The sequence below is a fragment of the Capra hircus genome, chromosome 24 (assembly GCF_001704415.2).
Source record: "Capra hircus breed San Clemente chromosome 24, ASM170441v1, whole genome shotgun sequence".
NCBI classification, from domain to species: domain Eukaryota; kingdom Metazoa; phylum Chordata; class Mammalia; order Artiodactyla; family Bovidae; genus Capra; species Capra hircus.
In genome coordinates this window covers 60,715,533-60,737,470 of record NC_030831.1, presented here as the reverse complement: position 1 = coordinate 60,737,470, position 21,938 = coordinate 60,715,533, and the positions used below count along the sequence as shown (strand labels likewise).

At 40.7% G+C, this 21,938-nt stretch overlaps 1 protein-coding gene across 2 annotated transcripts in view; it reads left to right on the top strand.

Annotated features, from left to right (window-relative positions):
- The window catches only part of PIGN (phosphatidylinositol glycan anchor biosynthesis class N), a 104,025-nt gene that overhangs the window by 39,967 nt on the left and 42,120 nt on the right, over positions 1-21,938 (top strand). For both annotated transcript variants that reach the window (XM_018039618.1, XM_005697301.2), the window contains exons 14-22: positions 2,948-3,026; positions 4,386-4,568; positions 8,550-8,689; positions 10,780-10,879; positions 10,984-11,076; positions 12,665-12,756; positions 14,043-14,151; positions 16,592-16,700; positions 19,046-19,148. In XM_018039618.1, the coding sequence (XP_017895107.1) occupies positions 2,948-3,026; positions 4,386-4,568; positions 8,550-8,689; positions 10,780-10,879; positions 10,984-11,076; positions 12,665-12,756; positions 14,043-14,151; positions 16,592-16,700; positions 19,046-19,148 (1,008 nt within the window). The remainder of the gene's footprint in view (positions 1-2,947; positions 3,027-4,385; positions 4,569-8,549; positions 8,690-10,779; positions 10,880-10,983; positions 11,077-12,664; positions 12,757-14,042; positions 14,152-16,591; positions 16,701-19,045; positions 19,149-21,938) is intronic.

Genomic DNA, 21,938 nt, shown 5'->3' with positions numbered 1-21,938 from the left:
TCCCTTTTGCTAACATATTTTCGATTTTAATTATGAAACTGTGCACACTGAGAAGAATAAAGACTGTAATAAAAATCTTTGTACCTACAATCCAGGCTTTAGAAATATCAACATTTTGCCGTATTTCTTTAGATCTTCTTTCTCTTAAGAAATAAAATGGTGTAATATCATTGAATCCCCATCTTTAAAGTCTGTTCATTTTTTTTACAGTTCTCCTTTCCCTGTTCAGCTTGATTTTCAAGATCTACCCGTACTGAGGCACTCGGGCCCCTTCTTCGCTCCCGTGCATTCGTGGTGCCCCTTTGACTCCCTCCTTGCCAGCCCCCCACTTAGTTTGTTGTTATTTGTTTTGTCTTTTTTCCAGGATGTTAAAATATAGTCTCTTCATTCTGGACTTTCCATTTTTCATAAAGTTTCTTTATATTTAAAATATGTGATACTAAGACTATTTTGTACCCTTCTCAACTTACAGATAACTGAAAAAAAAATTACATGGGGAATAAGAGTCTTTAATGTCATAATGCCCCAGTGAGGTTTGTTTAGAGCATTTTAATGAACATTTTGATGTCCAGGAATTAATTTCTGGACAAGCTTTTTTCCTTCTTTTTAGCAAATTGTGAGGTGGTTTCGGAATAGCAATGTATACGCTTCCGTTTTTCTTCCTTTTTAGGTCTGCAGTATTTTGATAGCACTTTAATCAGTTAAGATATATTGATTGATGTGCTTTGCACTTTCCTGAGCATTATTGATATTAATGAAAATAATTAATGGCCCGCATGGAGGTTAAAATTAAGTTGGAGAGAAATGAATTGGTAATTAGACCACACTAAAGTGCTAATGGTGTGCGGTGAGATTTGGCGTGGATCATAAAGGGTGATGCAGATTGGATTTTGGAAAGCAGAGACAAGAGGATCTCTATGAATAATAACTCAGACATGAATGCGAGATAGGTAACAACGCAAAGCTTGGCCATTTTATAAAGCTGAGAGTTTCTATTTGGGGTAACGGGAAATTAAATAGAAGAGAAGGAGATGGTCATCAGAAGTCCAGGAAGTTTAGGACTGATGAAGTAGACAATGAAATGCCCATCTCAATTTCTAGGACATTGGAAGATTTTAGGATGTGGAGTGGATTAGAGCAAGGAGAAGGGAGATCGTCTTAGGAGGTTTCCATAGAACTTTGGAATTTCCTCTTAGATGTAGCCTTCAATGAGCGCCTGTGTCCGTTGGCCGAGTAATTCCATTTCAAAGACTTCTAGGAAGATATTCCAAACTGTGAGGTGTCTGAAAGACAGAGAACTGAACTGGATCATGGCAACATTTCGAAGGAACTCAGTTTTCGTCATGAACTCCTGCTTCCTGGTACCTTTTTCCTCCATGTCCCAGTGAGTCCAGGGGATCCCCTCCAGTCTGACACAGTGTTTGGCGGTAGCGTTAGTCTTTCAGTCGTGTCCGACTCTGCTGCCCCACGGACTGTAGCCCCCAGGCTCCTCTGTCCACGGGTTCTCCAGGCAAGAGTACTGGGGTGGGTTGCCATCCCCTTCTCCAGAGGATCTTCCCGACCCAGGGATCGAACCGGGGCCTCCTGCATGGCAGGGAGCTGTGTTACCGTATGAGCTACAGGGAAGTCCTGATGGAGTGTGCCGGTTCCCACGAGTGGGAGGGCCTGGGACTCCTCGGAGTGGGCCCGGATTCTTCTTAGTCAGGGTCTCTGCAGAACTCGAGGGAGCTCACAGATGAGTTTCTATGGGTCTTGAACGTTCTTAAAATCTTACGTAAGAGTTTGAATTATGTTTATTTTGAAAACTCTGGAGTGAGTTTCAGATCCTGAAAGATGTCTGTGACCCACCCAAATTAATAACAATGCTTAAAGATGACTTTCTGAAGCCAAGTAGAAAAAAGACAAGTGATTATATGTTGAGCTATATGAAATTGTCAAAAAAAATTTTTAGTAGTTATTGATGTACAGAAACATCAGTGTCATATGATCTGACCTAATATATTCTTCAATAACATTTTTACACTTTGATAATGTAAAGGTATGCACTTTAGGAATGTAGATTCTAGTTAAACAGTTTGTGTTCAATTTTGTGTTAACTATACTTATTTAAAGATTACTTATGCAGTAAGGAGTATTGTTCCTGTATCTTTAAGGTTTTTACTGTGGTAAAACAAGGGTAAGGAAATGGCAGAAAGAGAAATGAAAGACAGGGAAACCAAAAAAGTATATGGTCTAATACCAGAATTGCAAATCGATTCCGATTTTTGGCTGACTACTTGCTGGTTAAGCTCTGCCCGGCTCTCTTTGATAATGAAAACTGTCAGGCCCTGTCTGGCTCAGGGACAACCGAACCCAGGCCTCCCGCGTTGCAGGCAGATTCTTTACCAGCTGAGCCACAAGGGAAGCCCAAGAATTCTGGAGTGGGTAGCTCATCCCTTCTCTAGAAGGTCTTCCCGACCCAGGAATCGAGCTGGGGTCTCCTGCACTGCAGGTGGGTTCTTTCCCAGCTGAGCCACCGGGAAACCCCCAGGGACACAAGACAGGGTACTAAGTCCGTCCTGTCTGTTACATCTGCCACGAGCGTGAGAGGGCTGAGTGTTGTAACGCACATCACTCATTTGCTATTTCACTAATTCTGTTGATCTAATCATACTTTTCTTTGTTAGCCAGAGCATTCCATTCTTCCAGTGACGTATTGTGTGACTGCTTTAAGTGGAGTTTGGCAGTTGCAACTTTGAGTCAAGAAAACCAAATTTAACTATAAACTATTTCTTGGGAGAGTTGAGATAACCAACATACAGTTTGGCTCAGAGTTTGTTTCTTTCCCTTTTCTCAATTTTCACTATTCTATTCTTTTATTTTCAATCAAGCAAAAAAAAAAAAAAGCAAAAATATAATTGAAATGAGAAAACATTTTAAACCTAAGCCTTTTTATTTTCTTTTATAGGTCGCTATCTGATACTAAACAGGCCAACATTTTAAGAAAAGCAAGATACTATATAAAACAGAAGAAGTATGATGAAGCAGTAAGTACACAGGCCTTGTGTGTATAAATAGCTGACCGTTCAGGTATGGAAAGGGGCAGATATGGTGGGAGCACAATGAGCCAGCCAGGGAGCTGTCCTGACCCTGCGTGCAAGGGCTGAATTTCCGAAGCAGCTGCTTTGACCCCGTGGATAGACTTCTCTAATTTCAGATAATGTTACAGGTGAGCTTTCTTAGGTTAGTGTTGTCGATGAACAGTTGCTGTTTTCTGTCGTGAGAAAGGATCTTCCAAGCTCCTATCATCCTGCCTTTGCATACTATTTTAGAGCGTGGCACGTTTGTACATTTAGAATTAGCTTCACGCTATTATAAATTTACTAGTTTATTCTGAAGCTTTGACTTTTCCCAATTCCTGCCCCATTGTCTTTTCCATAAATTTTCCTCTTTGTTAAATGGTCATATAAGTTTAAAGTAAAAGAGAATTCTATTTTCATTTCTAAAATTGCCTAAGTAGTATGATGGCATTTCTAATGCTTGTTTTTATTATAGTTTCACAATGGCAAGCTACACTCCTCTAAAATATTAAGCTATTTTAATAATATTTTATAACTGATTGGATTGGGAAGATCCCCTGGTGAAGGGAAAGGCTACCCACTCCAGTATTCTGCCCTGAAGAATTCCATGGGGTCACAAAGAGTTGGACACGACTGAGTGACTTTCATTTCCACTTTATAGCTGATTTGGGTAATCTAATAAAAAGAAAGTAAAACACGTGAATATGAGCCTTTCTATTAGGGACATATAGAGCCATTTTAAAAAATGTATTTTTATTGTGTATTAGGGTGTAGCCGAGGAACGCGGTTGGGATGGTGTCAGGTGAACAGTGAAGCGACCCAGCCGCACATGTACATGGACCCCTTCTCCCCCAGACGCCCCCCCAGCCAGGCGGCCACGTGACGCTGGGCAGAGCTTCCTGTGCTGTACCGGAGGCCCTTGCTGGTTATCCATTTTAAGCACAGCAGTGTGTACGGGTCCATCCCAGACTCCCTGACGGTCCCTCCCCTCCTCCCCCAGCAACCATGCGCTCACCCTCTCAGTCTGTGAGTTAAAGAGACATTTCTCTCACGCCCTCTGAGGATAATTTTCACAAAATGAATCCTCTAAAGTCACTACACATCGCATCGATAGTTTGCACTTAAAAATATCCTTTCTTATCAAGATTTTAAAATTTCTTTTATTCAGGATTTTTTTCTCATTTACCCCTTGCAAGAAGATCCTTGAGCAAGCAGAATCTGTTTCTGCTGCACCGTCTGCAGGCACGTTGATTGTGAGGACTCCCCTCCCCCTGACGCGCGGTCCCCTTCCTCTGTCCGCGTGGCCATGTGTCCCGCTCTCCCCAGGTCTCGCTCTGTCGGGAGCTGATCGACCTCGCCCTGAGAGGCCTGGCCTACTACCACACCTACGACAGGCTCTTCCTGGCCTCCAACGTTGTCCTCGGCTTTGTGGGCTGGATCTCTTACGCGTCTCTGTTGATCATCAAGTCTCACTGCAACCTTACGAGAGGCGTTAGCTCAGAGGCCAAGGTATGTTCAGAAAAGCTGGATTCAGACGATGCTGCCAGACCAAAGGGCTGAGGAAGGAAATGGAGTCTGACCGACTGTAGGGCGCCCGCACAGGGCCCCCGTCGCTCTAAGCCAGCTCTGTCTTCCGCCTTTGTCGAGGTGCCTTTTCTCAGAAATCTCTATTTCTTTAGTGGGGAAAAGAGCATATCAGTAATAATAGTCCTGTAACAGAAGAGGGCTATAAAGACAGCTGTGCAGTTTACATTCACCTATGGCGTTAACTATGTGGACTTTCTGTTTATTTTTATATTTATTTAGCATGTTATAAGTATTCCATATCTTTCTACAGTATAGGTAATCAGAAAACAATTTCAGAGCGATATATTTAACTTCATCTGTTATTAAGTTTAGGAGCTGGAAAGAGATAAAATCACTTATTCCAAATGTTCCTTTTAAAACAATATATATATTTTTTGGAACTGTTCTTCCCTTTTTCATCTTTCCAAAATTCTTAAACATGAATTTCAAACTTCCTCTATATCCTCATTTTAAGAATTAGTCCCTCATTTATTGTACTTTCAACACCAAACAAAAAAACCCTGTTCTTAGTAATACTTTATACAGCTGAGAAAATATAACAGTACATATATGGTTTATATTAAAATACTTTACTCTATTTACCACTGTCATTTACCAGGGATAGTATGCCACTTGCATTTCCTTTACTTCATTCTCTAATGATTATTACCTTGTCCAAATCCTCTAAAAAGTAATGTATCCAGATGGTGTATTATTGAGAAGAATAGTCGGTACACATTTCCAACAGGAAGTTTTTTCAACTTCATATTTTATTTTTCTATAATGGAAGGAAGAACAGTAGTGTTTATTCCATTTTTACAGTGCTTTAATGCATCTTAAATAATTTAACCCAAGTAATTTTCATTATTTGAATGTATGTGAAATGGGCTAAAATAAAAATAATTTCTTACATGACAGGAAAAGAGACAAAGATGTTTTAGTGAAGGCTATATCTAGGCACTCAGCTGGCTATTGGAAGTTCATTTTGCCCCTTTAAGCTTGTGACTGCTGGAAGTAGGCTGTACAAAGGAGGAGACTGGAGTTGTTTAAGTAACTTGCACAGGGCCGTTCAGCTAAGATGGGGAGGAAGGGAGTGCTGAGTAGTAATGCCAAGTGCCTTTGTTGTCCACTTGAAACTATCACAGCATTAATTGTCTATTCTCCAATATAAAATAAACAGTATTTTAAAAATCGCCCCAAACTGACCGCTACAGTTGAGTTCATTAAAAATATTTTGAACCCTTTGGTTCTGTTTGCAAAAACATTCTGATTCTTCTTCAGTGAGAGTTTAGAATCTAGTGACGTGACAGCATGTAAGCAGTTTGGGAGGAAGAATGCGTTGCCAGAAACCGGAAGCACTGACGAAAGGGGGGCATGGAGAGCAGTTGGGGGTGAGGGGCTGCAGCGCAGAGCCTGGCGCCTGCAGTTGGGGAGCGTGGAGGCCCCAGCAGCGCCCGGCACCCTGCCTCCTGGAATGGCCGCATGCCACCGAGAAGGGGGCTGGTCGACGGCTGGGAGGGGGAAAGAGTGGCTCACAGCAAACACTGCCCTCCTCTCCAGATGTGGGGGCAGATGTGAGACAAGCTAAGTGGTTTAGCCGGTGAGAGAGTGAAAGTGAGTCGGTGGCTTAGCCAAACGGACAGCAAATAGAACAGAAGCGCTGAAATTACCTTTTGGTCTGACTCCAGTGATGCCTGGGAAAAATTGAGAGCCAGAGGATGAGGTGGTCGGATGGCATCCCCGACTCAGTCTGAGCAAACTCTGGGTGTTAAACTCCGGGAGATGGTGAAGGGCAGGGAGCCTGGCGTGCTGCAGTCCATGGGGTTGCACGTGGGGACACGACTGAGTGACGGAACAACAACCTCCAGAGTCAATGTCGCGTCTGCCTGACAGCGTCCCTCAGACGATACAGGTTGTTTCTGATGTGTCACCGTTACAGACAGGTCTGCAGCGAGCATTCTCTTTAGAGCTAATTTGCCACAGCTCCTCCCAGTTGAACCCTGCATTTAACTTGCATCTGTTCTCTGCTTGCTAGTTCAGACGTCTTTTGCTTTAGAAGTAAATATCCTTATTTATCTTCATGCTTTCCTGTTCTCTCATTACTTGGGGAAATCTCAAGAGGTTAACCCCTTAAACCAGCCCCGTGATTCCATCTCTGCGTGGATTGAATTCCTTCTTGGTCAGCACCTTGTCCAGAGCGTGGCATAGAGGTGTGACTTAAGAACTGTTGGCTGGAGGGGTAGCCTCAGTTAGGTGCTTTTTTGGAGGATCTGGGAAGGCAGAGAGTTAATTGTGACGAGGGAGAAAGCGTCTCCCATTCCTGTATTTAAAGTTCTTTCCATTTTTACTTTAGCGGAACCCACTTCTTTTGATTTGGTTTCCTACAAGTAGATGTCTGTCTGTGATGTCTGTTGCTTTATGTATCAAAGGTTCGGATGATTATATGATACTGTGCTGACCCTGGAAGATCCCTCGAGGATCTTTTTTCATACTTGTTTACATTTATTTTCTTATGATTCTACTCTTCTCAGAGTGATGTGAAACCAGTCTCAATCCCTACAGTGCTTGCCTGCCTTGGGCACCTTCCGCGTTAGAGGCCCTCCCTGTCCATCTCTGAGTTCTGCCCCTTCTCCTCCTGCCCCCTTGCTCGGGGTCCTCCATCCTGTCTGGCCTGTATCTCCATTTCCAGGGCTAGTCACTGGGTAGGTTTCTCCACTGACTGCTGGGACTAATGCAGAGAAGGAGAGGAGGAGAGAAGGAAGATAGAGGCAATAATAGGAACCGTTATTTCTTAAGCAGTAGTAATATTCTGGGCATTTTGGTAAGCTCTTTTCATAACCTCATTAAAGCATGACTAGCCTTGATAAATAAATACGGATATTATTATTCCCACTTTATAGATGGGATGAAATTAAGTCTCAGAATCTTAGTTTCTTTTGTTTATTTTTTTCCTCCAGCTCATGGTCATACAGTGAGCCATTGACAGAAGCAGGGTTTGAATCCTGATCTGTGTAGCTCCAAGCTCTTGATCACAGTGCTATGCGTCACCTTCCTTTTTACAGCCCTGCTCTAGTTTATCCTTGCTTCCTTGCTCCCTTTCTGGTGACATTTTAGAGCAGAAGGGAGGAATTATAAAGGGGAGAAAAACACTTGCTCTTCCTCCCTAACCTCACCTGCTCCAGAAGATAATTCGTGGTTCTCCCCTTATTCAGCTTGGGCAGCAAGGCAAGGGGAAACAGAAAGAGCGAACAAGGAGCAGAAGCAAGAGGGCGCCGCCGGGCCGTGCAGTCCTGCTCCTTCCCCCGCGCTGTTGTTAGCGCGGCTTCTCAGCGCGTCTTGTCCTCATCGCTGGCCTTACTGCCCCCGACGTGGGCCTCATTGCTCCCGGCCCAGAGCGCCCGCAGGCTCCCCATCCACGCGCCGCCACTGAGCGGCTCCCCTCCTGCTTGGCGGGCGGCGGGAGCGGAGATGCGCCCGAGCGACCCTCCTGTGGTTAACTGGTGGGAGAGTGGCGTGCGCGGCCGGTCAAGGTGAAGCTGGAACAGATAGAGGCGTTGTTCCCGACGGAGATGAAGTCCCACGTTTGCTGTAGATCCAGTGGGCGTTTGTGCGCTAGGCAGTGAGCTCAGCCAACATCTATAAGATGGTTACTAAGGAGAACTACGCCCAGAGGTCCAGACGCGTCATTTGACAGCAAACTGTAGCGACGTAGTCTTAAATGGAGACTTGCCTAACGGCTGCAGCTCCAGGCTTCCTGCTCTCACCCGTGACAAGTTTCTTTTAAAACGCAGTTCTTAGATCGACCGTCTAGTTGTGGAATCACTGAAAGAAAGTAATGTATTTCCTTTACTTCAAAAATGTCTTTTAAGAATCTATCAGTGAGCATGAGTTTGGAGTGTTTTCAATGTTCTCTTTGACTTTCAGAACCCAGGCCGTCTCCTGCCATGTACTTTTGTAGCCATTGGCCTTTTTGTCGCGTTTTTACTGCTGATTCAAGCCTGTCCCTGGACTTACTACGTCTACTGTTTGTTGCCGTTGCCAATATGGTACGCGGTTCTCAGAGAGTGAGTAACATGTCTCGTGGTCTTGTTTTTCACTTCACTGACAGTTAAATCTGTAATTATAAGGCATTAAGTTAGCATAAGTAGATTTCTGTAGCATGTCATGAAAGAGACTTACAGTACTGTCAGATCTCCCAGCCCTCTGATTTCACGGATAATAGCGTAAATGGTGCGTATAACCATCCTCTTTTTCCCTTGGCTGGCCTCACAGTTTGCAGGGTCTTCCTTTCTATGTCAGGAGTGGCTTACACTTGGAATCTCATCGTCCCAGTTTCTGGTGTGTCTTTATCTTTCACGAGGCAGTTTGCATGCTGTTGTTCCAGACATTTTTGGCCCTCCTTTCCCAGCTATCATGTAAACCTAGATGAATGAAAGCTTGTAATTAAATCCAGTCTAGTAATGTGTACCTGCGAGGATATGGGGAGATTATTCCCGTATGCTGTGGTTCCATCTTTAAGAACTTCCTCACAGGTTGAGCTTGAAATGAACTCTTATCATCATAGAAAACGTGAAGGCTGAGCTCTCATGCTCTTAAAACAAAATTGCTGTAACACTGGGCTGGTTCATGTTCACAGGCAGTGAGGATCGTGGTGGGGACTGTGTTAATCTCTGCATCTGCACCGGTCGTCTGGAATGTACACTTAATCTTGGGCACCCTTTGGGCAAGCCAGACCCGGGAGTGGCGGTGCAGAATAAGGGTGCTGTCGGGGTTGGCAAGCACGCTCGAAAAGACACAGTGTATGTTTCTATTCTGATTTCTGCCAACTCCAGCTTTGATCCCCTCTTCTTAATATCAAAATAAAAATTAATATTAAAATATTTTAAATGTTAACTTTTTCAAATACAAGGTAAAAAGACACAAAAGAACAGACCGTTACTTTTCCATTTGAAAGCAGTATAGTTGCTGGATACACATATTTAAATCAGAATTTTTTCTAATGTCATTTTTTCTGATTTAAAGCTTCTTAGAATGAGAAGTTTTATCTAAAATTCTCTCCTAAATTACTAAGCACATGCATGCTTAAATTTTAAGGGACACTGCGATTTTGAAAATGTTGTTTTCTGTATTTATCTTTTTGATAGATTAGATAAAGAAAATAAAACATGAAATTTCACTTTTCTTCTAGAAAAAAACTCAGTGACTTTATTGAATCATCACTGCTGAGAACAAAAGAAACATTCTCCTTTTGACTGGTGTTAGCTTTTATTCCCTGCATGGTACTTTAATTGTTTTGATGACAATGTGTAACCATTGTTTTTAATTAGAAAAAGGTTATAAACCAAATCATACTGACAGTTTATAATTTCCTACTTAAGAATGCACTACAAATGCTAAAGAAATTTTTCTTGTGATAAAATGTAAACCGTACTCAAGTATGTAATGCATTTTAAATGGTTGTGAAGTCACATTTAATTATAATTAGTGTACGATTAGTGACATCTTAAATTGAGTTTGGAAAAGGTTATTTCGCCCAATGAAAAAGTGCAATTAAGATTTTCTCTACCTAGATTAAGTTGAAGACAGTTGAGATTTCAATATAAAATTAATTTTAGTGAATTTTTAAAATGTTCTCAGTTTTTATTCATTTGGGTTCATTTATTTTATTTCTGATGTTGTATCTATAATTGCATGTGCCCATGTTTAAACTCTAGAGAAGGAAATGGCAACCCACTCCAGTATTCCTGCCTGGGAAATCATGGACAGGGGAGCCTGACAGGCTACAGTCCATGGGGTCGCAGAAAGTTGGACACAACTTAGCGACTAAACAACAAAATGTTTAAACTCAGATCAAGTAAGACCCATTTATTGTCATTAATGTTTATAAAAAACCAAGCAAATTATTGTGATCCTTGTCAAGTTAATTCAGAAGTTACATTTTTCCTAATATATTTCCAAATTTCAAAAAAGATGTAGGTAAGTTAAGGCATTGAAACAAATCTGTTAGAAATTATCTTAGTTTTTGAAAGATCTATGAATCAAAAATTTCCTGATTTCTGTGCACAAGATTTTAATGTTTTGCCATATGAGAACTAACTTTTTATACTCAACACAGGTTATAAATAATCTTTTTATAAATAATCCTGTTACACAGAATCCCAGTTATTCAAGGCTTTGTCACCTTACTGTTGACCTTCCGTCCACGATGCTTCCTTGGATACCTCTTGCTCTTTATCCTGGGAGTTGAAGTATTGGTAAGTGATTTGCCTCTTATCCGGTTTCGGGTCTCTTTCACACACGTGCGTATCGCGTTCGCAGTGACCTCCTTTCCCCTGTCTTCTCTGCACTTCATTCTCAGGTGCTCAGTTTTTTCTACCGCTACATGCTCACAGCTGGACTCGTCGCATTCGCCGCTTGGCCGTTGATCACTCCGCTGTGGACTCGAGCAAAGGTATAAGTACTACTCACTTCAACTCTGGGCAGATTCATAGTGACTTTTTCGGATATGTGTTTTAACTCTGGTAATTGTCCTTTTTTTAAGAGACGCATAGAATGTGTCCTTACATAAAGATCCTGATCCTTTTGACAGGAGGACTGAGGTTGACTTAAAGGTGTCAGTGATTCGTGTAGATTTTCATATCAAAGTGAACTCCTCTTCTGGTGATTGAAATACTCAAGAAGTGCAGCTGATACATCCTTCTCTGAAAGGGTTCCTAGGTTCCTTTAGCCTCAAATGTCTATGCCACCGAGGAGCTGCCCAGAGCAGAGCACTGGCAGGAGGGGCCGCGTTCTGGGCTCAGATCCGAGGGGTCACCTCCCCTGGTCCAGGGCCCCATCGTGCTTTCTCTGGAGAAGTATGTGTTCATGATAGATGATTTTAAAATAGAATTACTCCTGATTTTTGTTTTTTTTTGTTGTTGTTGTTTGTGTATGTTTTGCAGAGCTAATTTTTTATGTGTTACATGTATCCCTGAAGACAAATTAGAATACACAAATAAGCAAAGATTTAGGGAAAAAAACACCCACAATCCCATCACCCAGACATTGCATGTTGTTAACCCTTCTGGATTTTTTTCCTATACATTCATTCTTAAAGAGGAAGAAAGGAATCATCCTATACTTCATATTTCACAACTTTTTTTTTTTTACTGAATTATTATTGTAATTACTCCTGATTTTCTGCCTTTAACTACATAGGTAATTACAATGTGCTACAAAAAATATTCTCATGTTTCCACTTGGATGCTTTTTGGTGGAGGTAGCTCGAGGATAGACATTTCTTCTTTCTGTTCTATGAGAACCTACAAGATGTTCCAGTTAGTGGAATTATTGATAATTTTTTTGTCTTAATCTAACTACAAAAATGGTTTTACTTTTATCCCTCCTGGGCGCAGTCATTTAATAGTAGGCCAGCTCTCTCGAAGCCGTCACCGGCGTATGTTGGGCCATAAATTGAATGAGGCTTCCCAGTTGGTAGCGAATCCGCCCGCCAGTGCACGGGCCCCAGGAGATGTGAGTTTGATCCCTGGGTCGGGAAGATCCCCTGGAGGAGGAAAGGGCAACCCACTACAGGATTCTTTGTTGGGATAACCCCATGGACGGAGGAGCCTGGCGGGCTATAGTATGGGGTCCCAAAGAGTCAGACATGACTGAGCATATGCAAAGAACTGAATGAAGGGCTTGCTTTGAAAGAGTTCAAGGCCAGGTTTAGGTCCTGGCTCTTTCATTGACTAGTCTTAGATCTGGTGCTACACGCTTCGACGTCTCTGAGCTCAGTACCATAATCTGAAATGCTGTGAATAATATAGCCTACCTCTTGAGATTATTGTGAGAATTAAAGGAGATAAAACCTAAATCATACTTAACAGAGTGCCTCCAACGTAACAGATCCTTCACAGATAGCAGCTGTATTACTTTCAGAGTAAACAAATGTAAGGCTTTGAATTTTCCTTTTAGTTTCACAGCCATGTAGTCTGCGAAACAACGAAGACGGCTGTTTGCACCGCAGTGTCTAAAGGTGACTTTTCTCTTTATTTTAGCGCACCTCGCTGAGTTGGATTCTCTTCTGTTTGCTGCTGGCCGTGTTCCCGCTTTTGCCTGTCGTAGGACGAGAGCCAGATATCTTCCTAGTGTATGGACACTACTTTAACTTACTTTCTTTTGAATACAGTTGTTTTTCTCAATCAACACTATATGAACCACATCTTGGCCATGAGTTTAAAATCATGTGAACAACCTGGAAGTTAAAATATTAATATTAAACCATGAGTCATTGTTTTGGCCCAGCGCTGAGAGGCATTGAAACTCCCTGAAGATGCTTCTGAGCCTTCACAAAAAATGAAATTGTGCCAGTGGTAACTTAAGTTTCCAACAATTTAAAAAATGTCTGGAAGCTCTTGTATTTTGGGGGAATCAGTGCATGATTTGACATGAAAAGCATGTTCGGTTGCTGAAATTAACAGGTCCAAGAAACTGCTGATGACTAATATCATCTCTGTCTTCGCCTTTGAGCAAGTCCACACTTTTAATGTCGTAGAAAGACGAAATTCTCTTCTACTTTGAACATAAAGATATCCACTGGGGAGGGGGGAGTCTCTGTGCACCTTGACAGCTTTAATCACGTATGCTGTTAGAAAATTCTTTATGCCTTACTTGAATTCTCCTTGCTGCTCTTATGCTTATTTCCCCTTGATGTATCCCAACAAATCTGTAAAATAACTGGTTACCTGTGTTTTTAATTTTAAATTATTATCATATAATCTATTGGCTGTGTGTGTATGTGCTTGGGAAGCTAAATGATCATTATTTCATTTAACCTTTTACTCTCTTATTTTCTAATCATGTAATCATCTTCATTACTTTCTTTTGGACTCTGTGTAAGGAAATTTTTTAGCAGTCTAACTCAGTCTTTAATAGATGAGGGTATTCTTTTTAACTGAAAGAAACCACAACATTTTAAAAGTATATGTTAATTTTAAAGTATGTGTTATCTATAAATTAATACATTTATTCTCATTTCTGTGAGAATAATAATTATGGACTGGATTAGAAATTATTCTGTGAAGTCAGTTTATTTGCAGAACTCAAAAAAAATTGTATTGAATTCTAGGACTACTCTCTGTTAGCCATACCTTACTGGTCACTAAGTGGAAGCACTTTGCAGTCGTCTTAAACTGTAAACAGCATGTGCAGAGACGAACTCAGACATTCTGCTTCATTTGTTACTTCCCATTGCTCTGATGCTCTTATCTCTGTGAAGACCCTCCCCTCCTTTCACTAGTCTCTCCCTGTCTGTCCTGTTCAAGTACTGTCGACACAGTTGAACAGGACTTAGGCTAAGAGGAAATGAGATTATATAAACAGTCTCCATATGGATTTGCCACTCACCTATTCTGTTGTGAATTGTGTTTTAAACAGAGTAGGTGCAGGCTTGCTGGTTCTTCTGCTATCCCTGTTTGTTGTAACATCTGTCATAAAAAGAAACGATAGTTTTATAAATGAAGAGCTGGTGTTACATCTATTACAGGTGGGTTACAGATTTTCAATAGTATACTATATATGTGATATGCTAAAATGGACGTTATGGTTGTATTTAATTATTTCATTCTTAAGATGCCATCATGCTTTTATTACTCACTAAAAAGAGCTGAGAAGAGAGTTTTCTGTTTAAGATATTAAATGGAAATACATTCTCTAGAAGGAATAAAGGAAATACATTCTCTAAAATAGCTACAAGGTCAACAGGAGCCGCCCCCTGCCCCTACCCCGAGGGCAGAGATTAAGGAGGTATAAGTCTACTTTGGCCACCTGATGTGAAAAGCTGACTCACTGGAAAAGACCCTGGTGCTGGGAAAGATTGAGGGCTGAAGGAGAAGGGGATGACAGAGGATGAGATGGTTGGATGGTATCACCGACTCAGTGGACATGGGTTTGGGTAAACTCTGGAAGTTGGTGATGGACAGGGAGGCCTGGTGTGCTGCGGTCCATGGGGTCGCAAAGAGTTGGACACGACTGAGCAACTGAACTGAACTGAACTGAAGAGGTATTGACCAAGAGGTTGAACTGAAAAGGGCTTCTTCTGGTCTGAGATTCTGTGTTGTCCTCTTTGGGGTCAGGAAAGAATAAGTTATTTGAAGTGAAAGCACCTGCTGAGTATGTTTATGTGAAGATTAGCCACATTAAGACTGCAGATGACATGCTAGGAGAAAATGAACTTTGCCTTGGTTGGTGGCTTTGGAGTGGTGAAAAGAACTTTGAACTTGATGTTTCCAAATTGAGTTAATTCCCAGCTACTCTTTGTACTATATGTGTGATTTTCAATAATAAAGCTTCAGTCTGTTTATTTTTAATCAGTAGAGACAATATTCAGTAGAGTGGTAAGAGGTTATATGATGTCATATTCTGTAAAATGATAGCTTTACTGTAGATAAGAGTGGAAGTCACTTTTTTTTTTCCTTTTAAACAATAAAAATTAAGCCACATCTAGAACATTGATTAAAAAGAAAACATATCTGAGTCTTCTCAAAAAATTTACTCAAAGTCAAGCTGGGATAATAGTAGTTCCAAGAACACTCAAAACTTGAAGTATACAACACATGAAAGATGTTAACTCATTCTTGGAGAACAACAGAGAACATATGGAAAAGAGAAATATTTTCATTAAAGATCCTATCAAGCCATTGAAACATATCTTTTCATTTTATTTGGTCACTGATTGGCTTCGCACTAACCCATAGTAGCTTTGACAACATCCACCTGTGATACTGAGTATTTTGACAAAGGTGAGTGTTCATGCATCTCACTCTTAGGAACAAATGCCAGGTTAGAGTTCTTACGGACTTTGTTAGAAATGCTCCTAAATACAAGGTGAATCTGATTTTCAAACAATTCCCTCTTACATTAACCTTACTAATTTGCACTCACCCCTCTATTGTGTGCCATATATATATATATGTGTGTGTGTGTGATTTGAAGATTTGTGTCTTTTCACATTTTAACGTATCTGAAATGAGAATGTGGCTTACAATTGAAAGGATCCTAGGACTGTGTCCTAGATATATTGACAGCATTTCTCCTTAATTCACTGAAAACAGGAGTAAATTAAATGTGTCTCTAGGATTTGGTGATCAGGTTGCTAATCTGAACTTTAAGAGAGTTTGCTTGATTCACAACCATAGTTTAGCTCATTTCTTAAACTGGCTGTTAATCCACTAATGCAGGGGTCCTCACACATATTTCTGAAGAGCTAGATTGTACATATTTCTGAAGAGCTGGATTGCACATATTTCTGAAGAGCTAGACTGTACGTATTTTAGGCTTGTGGGCCGTATGGAGCCTGTTGTCAGTTTTCAGCTCTGCCGTTGTAGGGCAAAGGGAGCTATCGACAATAGGTAAATGAATGGGAGTGACTGTTCAACAGTGAAGAAAACAGCATTTCAATAAAGCAGCATTTCGAAAAGCAAGCACCAGCCCACAAGCCATAGTTTTCCAGCTCCGCCAGTTTATGTGTGCTCTCTGAAGAATTCTACACTCCTTGTATTCTCAGCACCAGCGACCCCTCAGGCCACAGCCACGGACTGAGTATGTGAACAGACCTGCCGTGAGTGAGGCCAGAGCGGGGAGACATTCAGGCACACGCACCAGGCTGTGTGCATCCACCCTCTGCATGCCCATGGCTTAGGAAACCTTCAGGACTGAGAACATCTTCCTAAGCAGGCACAGCGTGGTGACGCGTGCCACAGTCCTCTTGAAAGTGTAGAACGCCTCATTTGTGCTTGTAAAGGAAGGCCCTTCGCTCAGTACGGGAATTCCGACTCTTGGTCTTGGCCACAGGAAGGTGAGCGGGTCCAATTTCAGTAGCATTTTGGCCAGATCCCAGCTGTTGAAGCGGTTTTCTAAGTATCTTTCTGATACCTGCCTGGTCACTCACCACCATCTCTTCTCACGTCTTCTGGGTCTGTTTTCAGATGCTGAGCATCGTGCTTTCTGTGTGCGTTGCGTATGGGACCCATAAGAGTCTGCTCGAGAAACAAGGACTGCCGCTTCTCAATCAGATTGTTAGCTGGACAATATTAGGTAAGAGGGCAGTCAAGTCGAGTGAGGTGACTTCCCATCAGGGTGCATCTTAAAATCATCCATTGACAGCTGTATTATTGTTACTGAAACAAGTTTGTTGTGAGAAAATAATACCAAGTACCTATTATTTCTGTCTCTTGCTAGAATTTGATAAAGAAAATTAGAACTCTTGTGAGCATTCATGTGTTAATAAGAATTCCTGAGAGAACATTTACGACTTGATAATAAGGCTGCATATTTATTCACACCTAATAAAAAGTGATTCCAGGAGGGAAGAAGGTTCTGTAAAGAGATTCCTATGCTGAAGTTTCACGTCAGTTCATAAATTCTCAGTTCTTACACAGGGAACAGGGACTAGGAAGCAGTTAAATTTTATCTGCGTTTCCCTTTTGCTGAAAATAACATTGCTTGGTCATCTCCCAACACATCACACATTTATAAGCCAGTTGTGTGTTTCAAAGCATTCTCCTCTGTAGTTCTCTGTAGAACGTGCTTGAGGAGCAAACATGCCATTTAAAGGCAGCCTTTGCCTTCCAGCTGGAAGGCAGAAGCAAACTGGAAGTCCAGATTTTTCATGAAAAAAAAAGGAGAAGACGACAGTTTGTAATGCCTATGGATGATGTGATGTGCAGTTTAACCTTTATTTGTTTAAAAACGCTTTTTGTTCATCATTTTAATAAAAAAGATCGTTGGGTGGAACTTTGCCTTACAAAGAGCATTAAGGGATAGGAGTGTTTTACCTTGGATTACCCTTAAACTCCAAGCAGATGTGTAAAAATACAACAGGAAACTGACATGTATCTCTCAGAGTTTTGATTCGCACCTTTTCTAAACACCGTGGTCATTGTGTAAGTGGAACTGGACAAGAAGTATCTCTTGTAAATGTAACTCTGCTTTCACTGTATGAGCTTTATTTCATTATGGGCTTTATGTAGACCGTTCCTTTTAAATTATCTTGATTACTAGAGTTACTATTTAAATTTATTGTGCATGACAATAGAGAGACTTCTCTTTCATTTTTTTTTAAAAAATGTGTTCAGATCGTACCATGTCCTGGTGCTATTCTGTTCCCTGAGAAAAATAAAGGATTGCTTAAATGGATTAACAGACTTGCCGCATGGTTAAACAGTTATAAGCCTTTCATCCAGGGTGCCCTCCCGAGGGATCTGTCTTCATTCTCTGAAACATTTAATTCTAAAGGTGGCACTAATGGTAAAGAATCTGCCTGCCATTGCAGGAGCTGGAAGAGAGGCAGGTTTGATCCCTGGGGCGGGAAGATCCCCTGGAAGAGGGCCTGGAAACCCACTGCAGTGTTCTGGCCTGGAGAATTGAGTGGACAGAGGAGCCTGGTGTGTTATAGCCCATCGGGTTGCGGAGAGTCGATGCAGCTTAGCAGAGCGTGGCACACATTGCCGTCTTAACCAGGAGGGTTAGGAAATCGTGCACATCTTCTTTCCAGAATAAAGATCGGGAAGTTTATGCTTAGTTGTGCTCAGCTGCTCAGTCGTGTCCGACTCTGCTACCCCATGGACTGTACCCCGGCAGAATCCATGGGATTCTCCAAGCAAGAATTCTGGAGTGAGTTACCATGCCCTCCTCCAGGAGATCTTCCTAACCCGAGGATCGAACCCAGGTCTCCCACATTGCAGGCGGATGCTTTACCGTCTGACCCACAGGGAAGCCCAAGAATACTGGAGTGGGTAGCCCATCCCTTCTTCAGGGGATCTTCCCGACCCAGAAGTCAGGCCAGCGTCTCCTGCCCCGCAGGTGGATTCTTTACTAGCTGCCCCTGCCCCAGTTCATTTGCTCCCCCGAGTGACGTGACTGCTTCCTGACCTGCGAGGGAAGAGGACCTCCCTTGCTCGGACCACTCCTGTCACGGCCTCTTGTGTGGCGGGCTCCTCCTCCTGTCTCCTGTTCTAACTGGCATGCTACAACTCTTCAGTGCAATACTTTGCAGGGAAACTTGGAGAAGAGCAGGGGGGCCGGGTTTAGGGAAAATCAGCTTCTATCTTTGAATTAAATGTCTAATTAAGAGAAAAGTTGCTGAATCTTGAGTAATATTTTTTATTTTTATTATTTACATTATTCTCTTAGGAGTTATTACAGTGAGCAAGAGCGAGGATATACACTGAAAAAATCTGAATTAAAATATGGTTAAAGTGAGGGAATGTCGTTAAACATATGGAGTTTTAAGTGTCTTACAAAAATGAGTAGGGCAAATGTAGTTTCCTTTTAAATGTCACACAGGCAATAAATGCTGGAAGTGGTAACAGATTATTCGGTGCTTTAGACTCTGCACTGTGACCCTCATCCTGACTCCACCCAAATCTGTCTCATTGCAGCCTCCTCCTTCGTCACGCCTCTCCTGAGCCCTCCCGTCCTCTTCGATCGACTGTTCAGCATTCTTCTTTCCTCGATGTCGACCTACCTACTTCTAAGTACAGGGTATAAAGTGTTTTAAGATTTTAATTTTTAGTAGCAAGTTTTAAATGATATACTGACCGTTCTCTAAGTATTTGACCTCTGGAAATGAAAAATGTGAATTCTGAGGAATACATTGCAAGCATTTTTACTCTGGAAGAACTGTCTGTGCCTTTATCTGTTCTCTGCAGTTTCTTTGTCCTGCTGTTTTCAGAGTATTACCTGTTGTCTTGTGTTTCTGTTTATTTCCTGAAGTTGCTAAAATGTTGCTTACATCCAGTGTTAGAAAGTTCTGATAGACTGTAGAGGAATTTTAAATCTCAGCGACTCATAAACATTCAAGTCTTGTCGCTTTCCTTTCATGCACTGTGAATTATGCTTTGATTTGTTCATTCTTTTTTGAATACATTTTCTTCTATATTTACCCTTAAATATGTCATAGTCCAAATAGTCCTTTTGATTCAGAAACCTTTTAGAATATATTCTTAAAAGTCAGAGAATACATTTTCATTGAAGATTGAAGTTTTCTTATAAAACCAAAAAAGAACAGCTTGATTTGGGTTAGTCTGAAGCATTCTCTAGAAATCAGTGAGAACAATGATTCTCTCTGTGTCTGCTTTGAAGAAAAGGGTTCTTCATTTGCTTTCAAATTTTATTTCATCTTTACTTAAATCCTTATGGGTGCAAAAAATATGCACATTACTCAGTTTCAAAATTCAGTCCAAATATAGGATCTTGGTCTCAGTTAGAATAAACCTAGGGATTCACCTTTGTGCTATCAACACATTATCATCTATCAATAATTTATATAGGATTTTGTAAAGCCATTATGTGTCCAAGACTTGGGTTCATTTTGTGGGAAGCCTAGTATCTCCTGTTTCAGGATTAGAAGGGTGTCTTCAACATCTTTTCCTAGTAGACCCTAACGTCCTAAGTGATCTGGAACCCAGGAGTTCTTGTAACCTCCTTCTCTTAACAAGGTTCCCCACACCTGTTTCTTCATTTCTCCCCCAGAACCTGATCTGGGGTGTATCTGTGAAGATGTTATATGAACAACATGGACATGTTCACCAGTCACCTTGACTTGAGGCTTAGAATTTTCAATTTTCAAAGAAAACTTGAAGTCTGTCAGCATATAAACATAATGAGACTTAATGCTATTGACTCTTTCCTCCTTTATTGGTGAAATTTCAGGATAAACAGTTCAATTATAATCAGAATCCATTAAAGTGCATATGAATTAGAATATGCACAGGTTTTAGTCTAGATTTAAAAAGTAGAAGATAAGATCATTTCTAACCCTCCTTTTGGGACAACACACAAGTTTCATTACGATCACACCCGGAGGTTGTCTTTAGGAGGTGGATGTTTGAGTGTTCAGAATATGTGCCAGCCCCTACATACTCACTTAAAGATCAATAAGCCCTTTTCTTTTTTGAGCCTTTAAATTCTAAAGCAATGTAAATCTTTTAATCTAAATATCTAAAGAAATGTATTATAGATTCAAAAATACAAACAAATCTAGAAATAGATTTAGTTTCCTGGATTAGAAATGAAGGAAGGAAGAGTAATTAAAGTTGAATTTTAAGTCAAAAATATTTCACAGTGTAGAGTGAGCTAATCATACGATTTATATTAGGGAAAATATTAGTGTTTTATCTTCTATTTAAAAAATTTTTAGTATTATAGTATTTTAAATTATCAATTTCATTGTCAAAAGATACCAAAGCAGATTATCATAAGCATGTTTAATTTAAAAAAATCTAAAAAGTGAAAAATCACATCTGAAATCAGAATACTAATGATGTGTGACCTTATTAATGAATGTATTAAGAAATATATTTTGCAACATCAGAAAGTATTTACCTTTGCAAAAAAAATTAAAACAGAGATAGCTGAAACAGGAGTCTAATAATTTCAGTTAGTACATTTTTCAATGGCAAGTCAGTTTTGCAAAACATAGTCCACCTGTTACTGTTCCCATCACTGTTTTGGACAAACTAGAGGATTCTCTACCCACTTCAGTGTCCTTGCCTGGAGAATCCCAGGGGAGCCTGATGGGCTGACGTCTATGGGGTCGCACAGAGTCGGACATGACTGACGTGACTTAGCAGCAGCAGCAGAGGGTTCTCTATGTAAATAGTGTGAATAGTCAGAATTATAGGATATTTAAAAGAAATGCAGTTTTATTACTTTACAAAAGTACAGTAATAGAAATTCTAAATTCTAACAATGCATCCTTAAGTGAATAAAGAAGATTCATTTTTAATCAGCATTTGATTATTTTTATGCAAATGGAAGCTATTGTAATACTTGAAAATAGTTTTCTTAAGTTGGTTAAACATGTTCTTCTAAAATTTTGATTATCCCTTTGCTTAACAAAGTGTAATAGAAACTGAATGTCTTTTCAGCCCTGTTCAGTTGTCACAGAGCCCAAACTGAACAGATCCTAACTTAGTCTAACTTAGTAAGTACATTGTGAGCCCATAATGACATTTTATTGGTATTTCAGTTTATTAATTTAGATATAGAGACTTTAATGCGATATTGGCTTTCTGAAGAAATTATTTCTAAAGAAATATACTCTCATAAGAAGATTGTCTTTATAAGATTTATTTACCTACATTTTAAAAATTATATTTAATAGTTGTAAAAAGAAGTAAATCTGTAGCGCTATTTGTTGAACTATGGAATTTCTGTTTTTATGTATTCAGTTTAGTTCAGTTCAGTTGCTCAGTCGTGTCCGACTCTTTGCGACCCCATGAATCGCAGCAAGCCAGGCCTCCCTGTCCATCACCACCTCCCGGAGTTCAC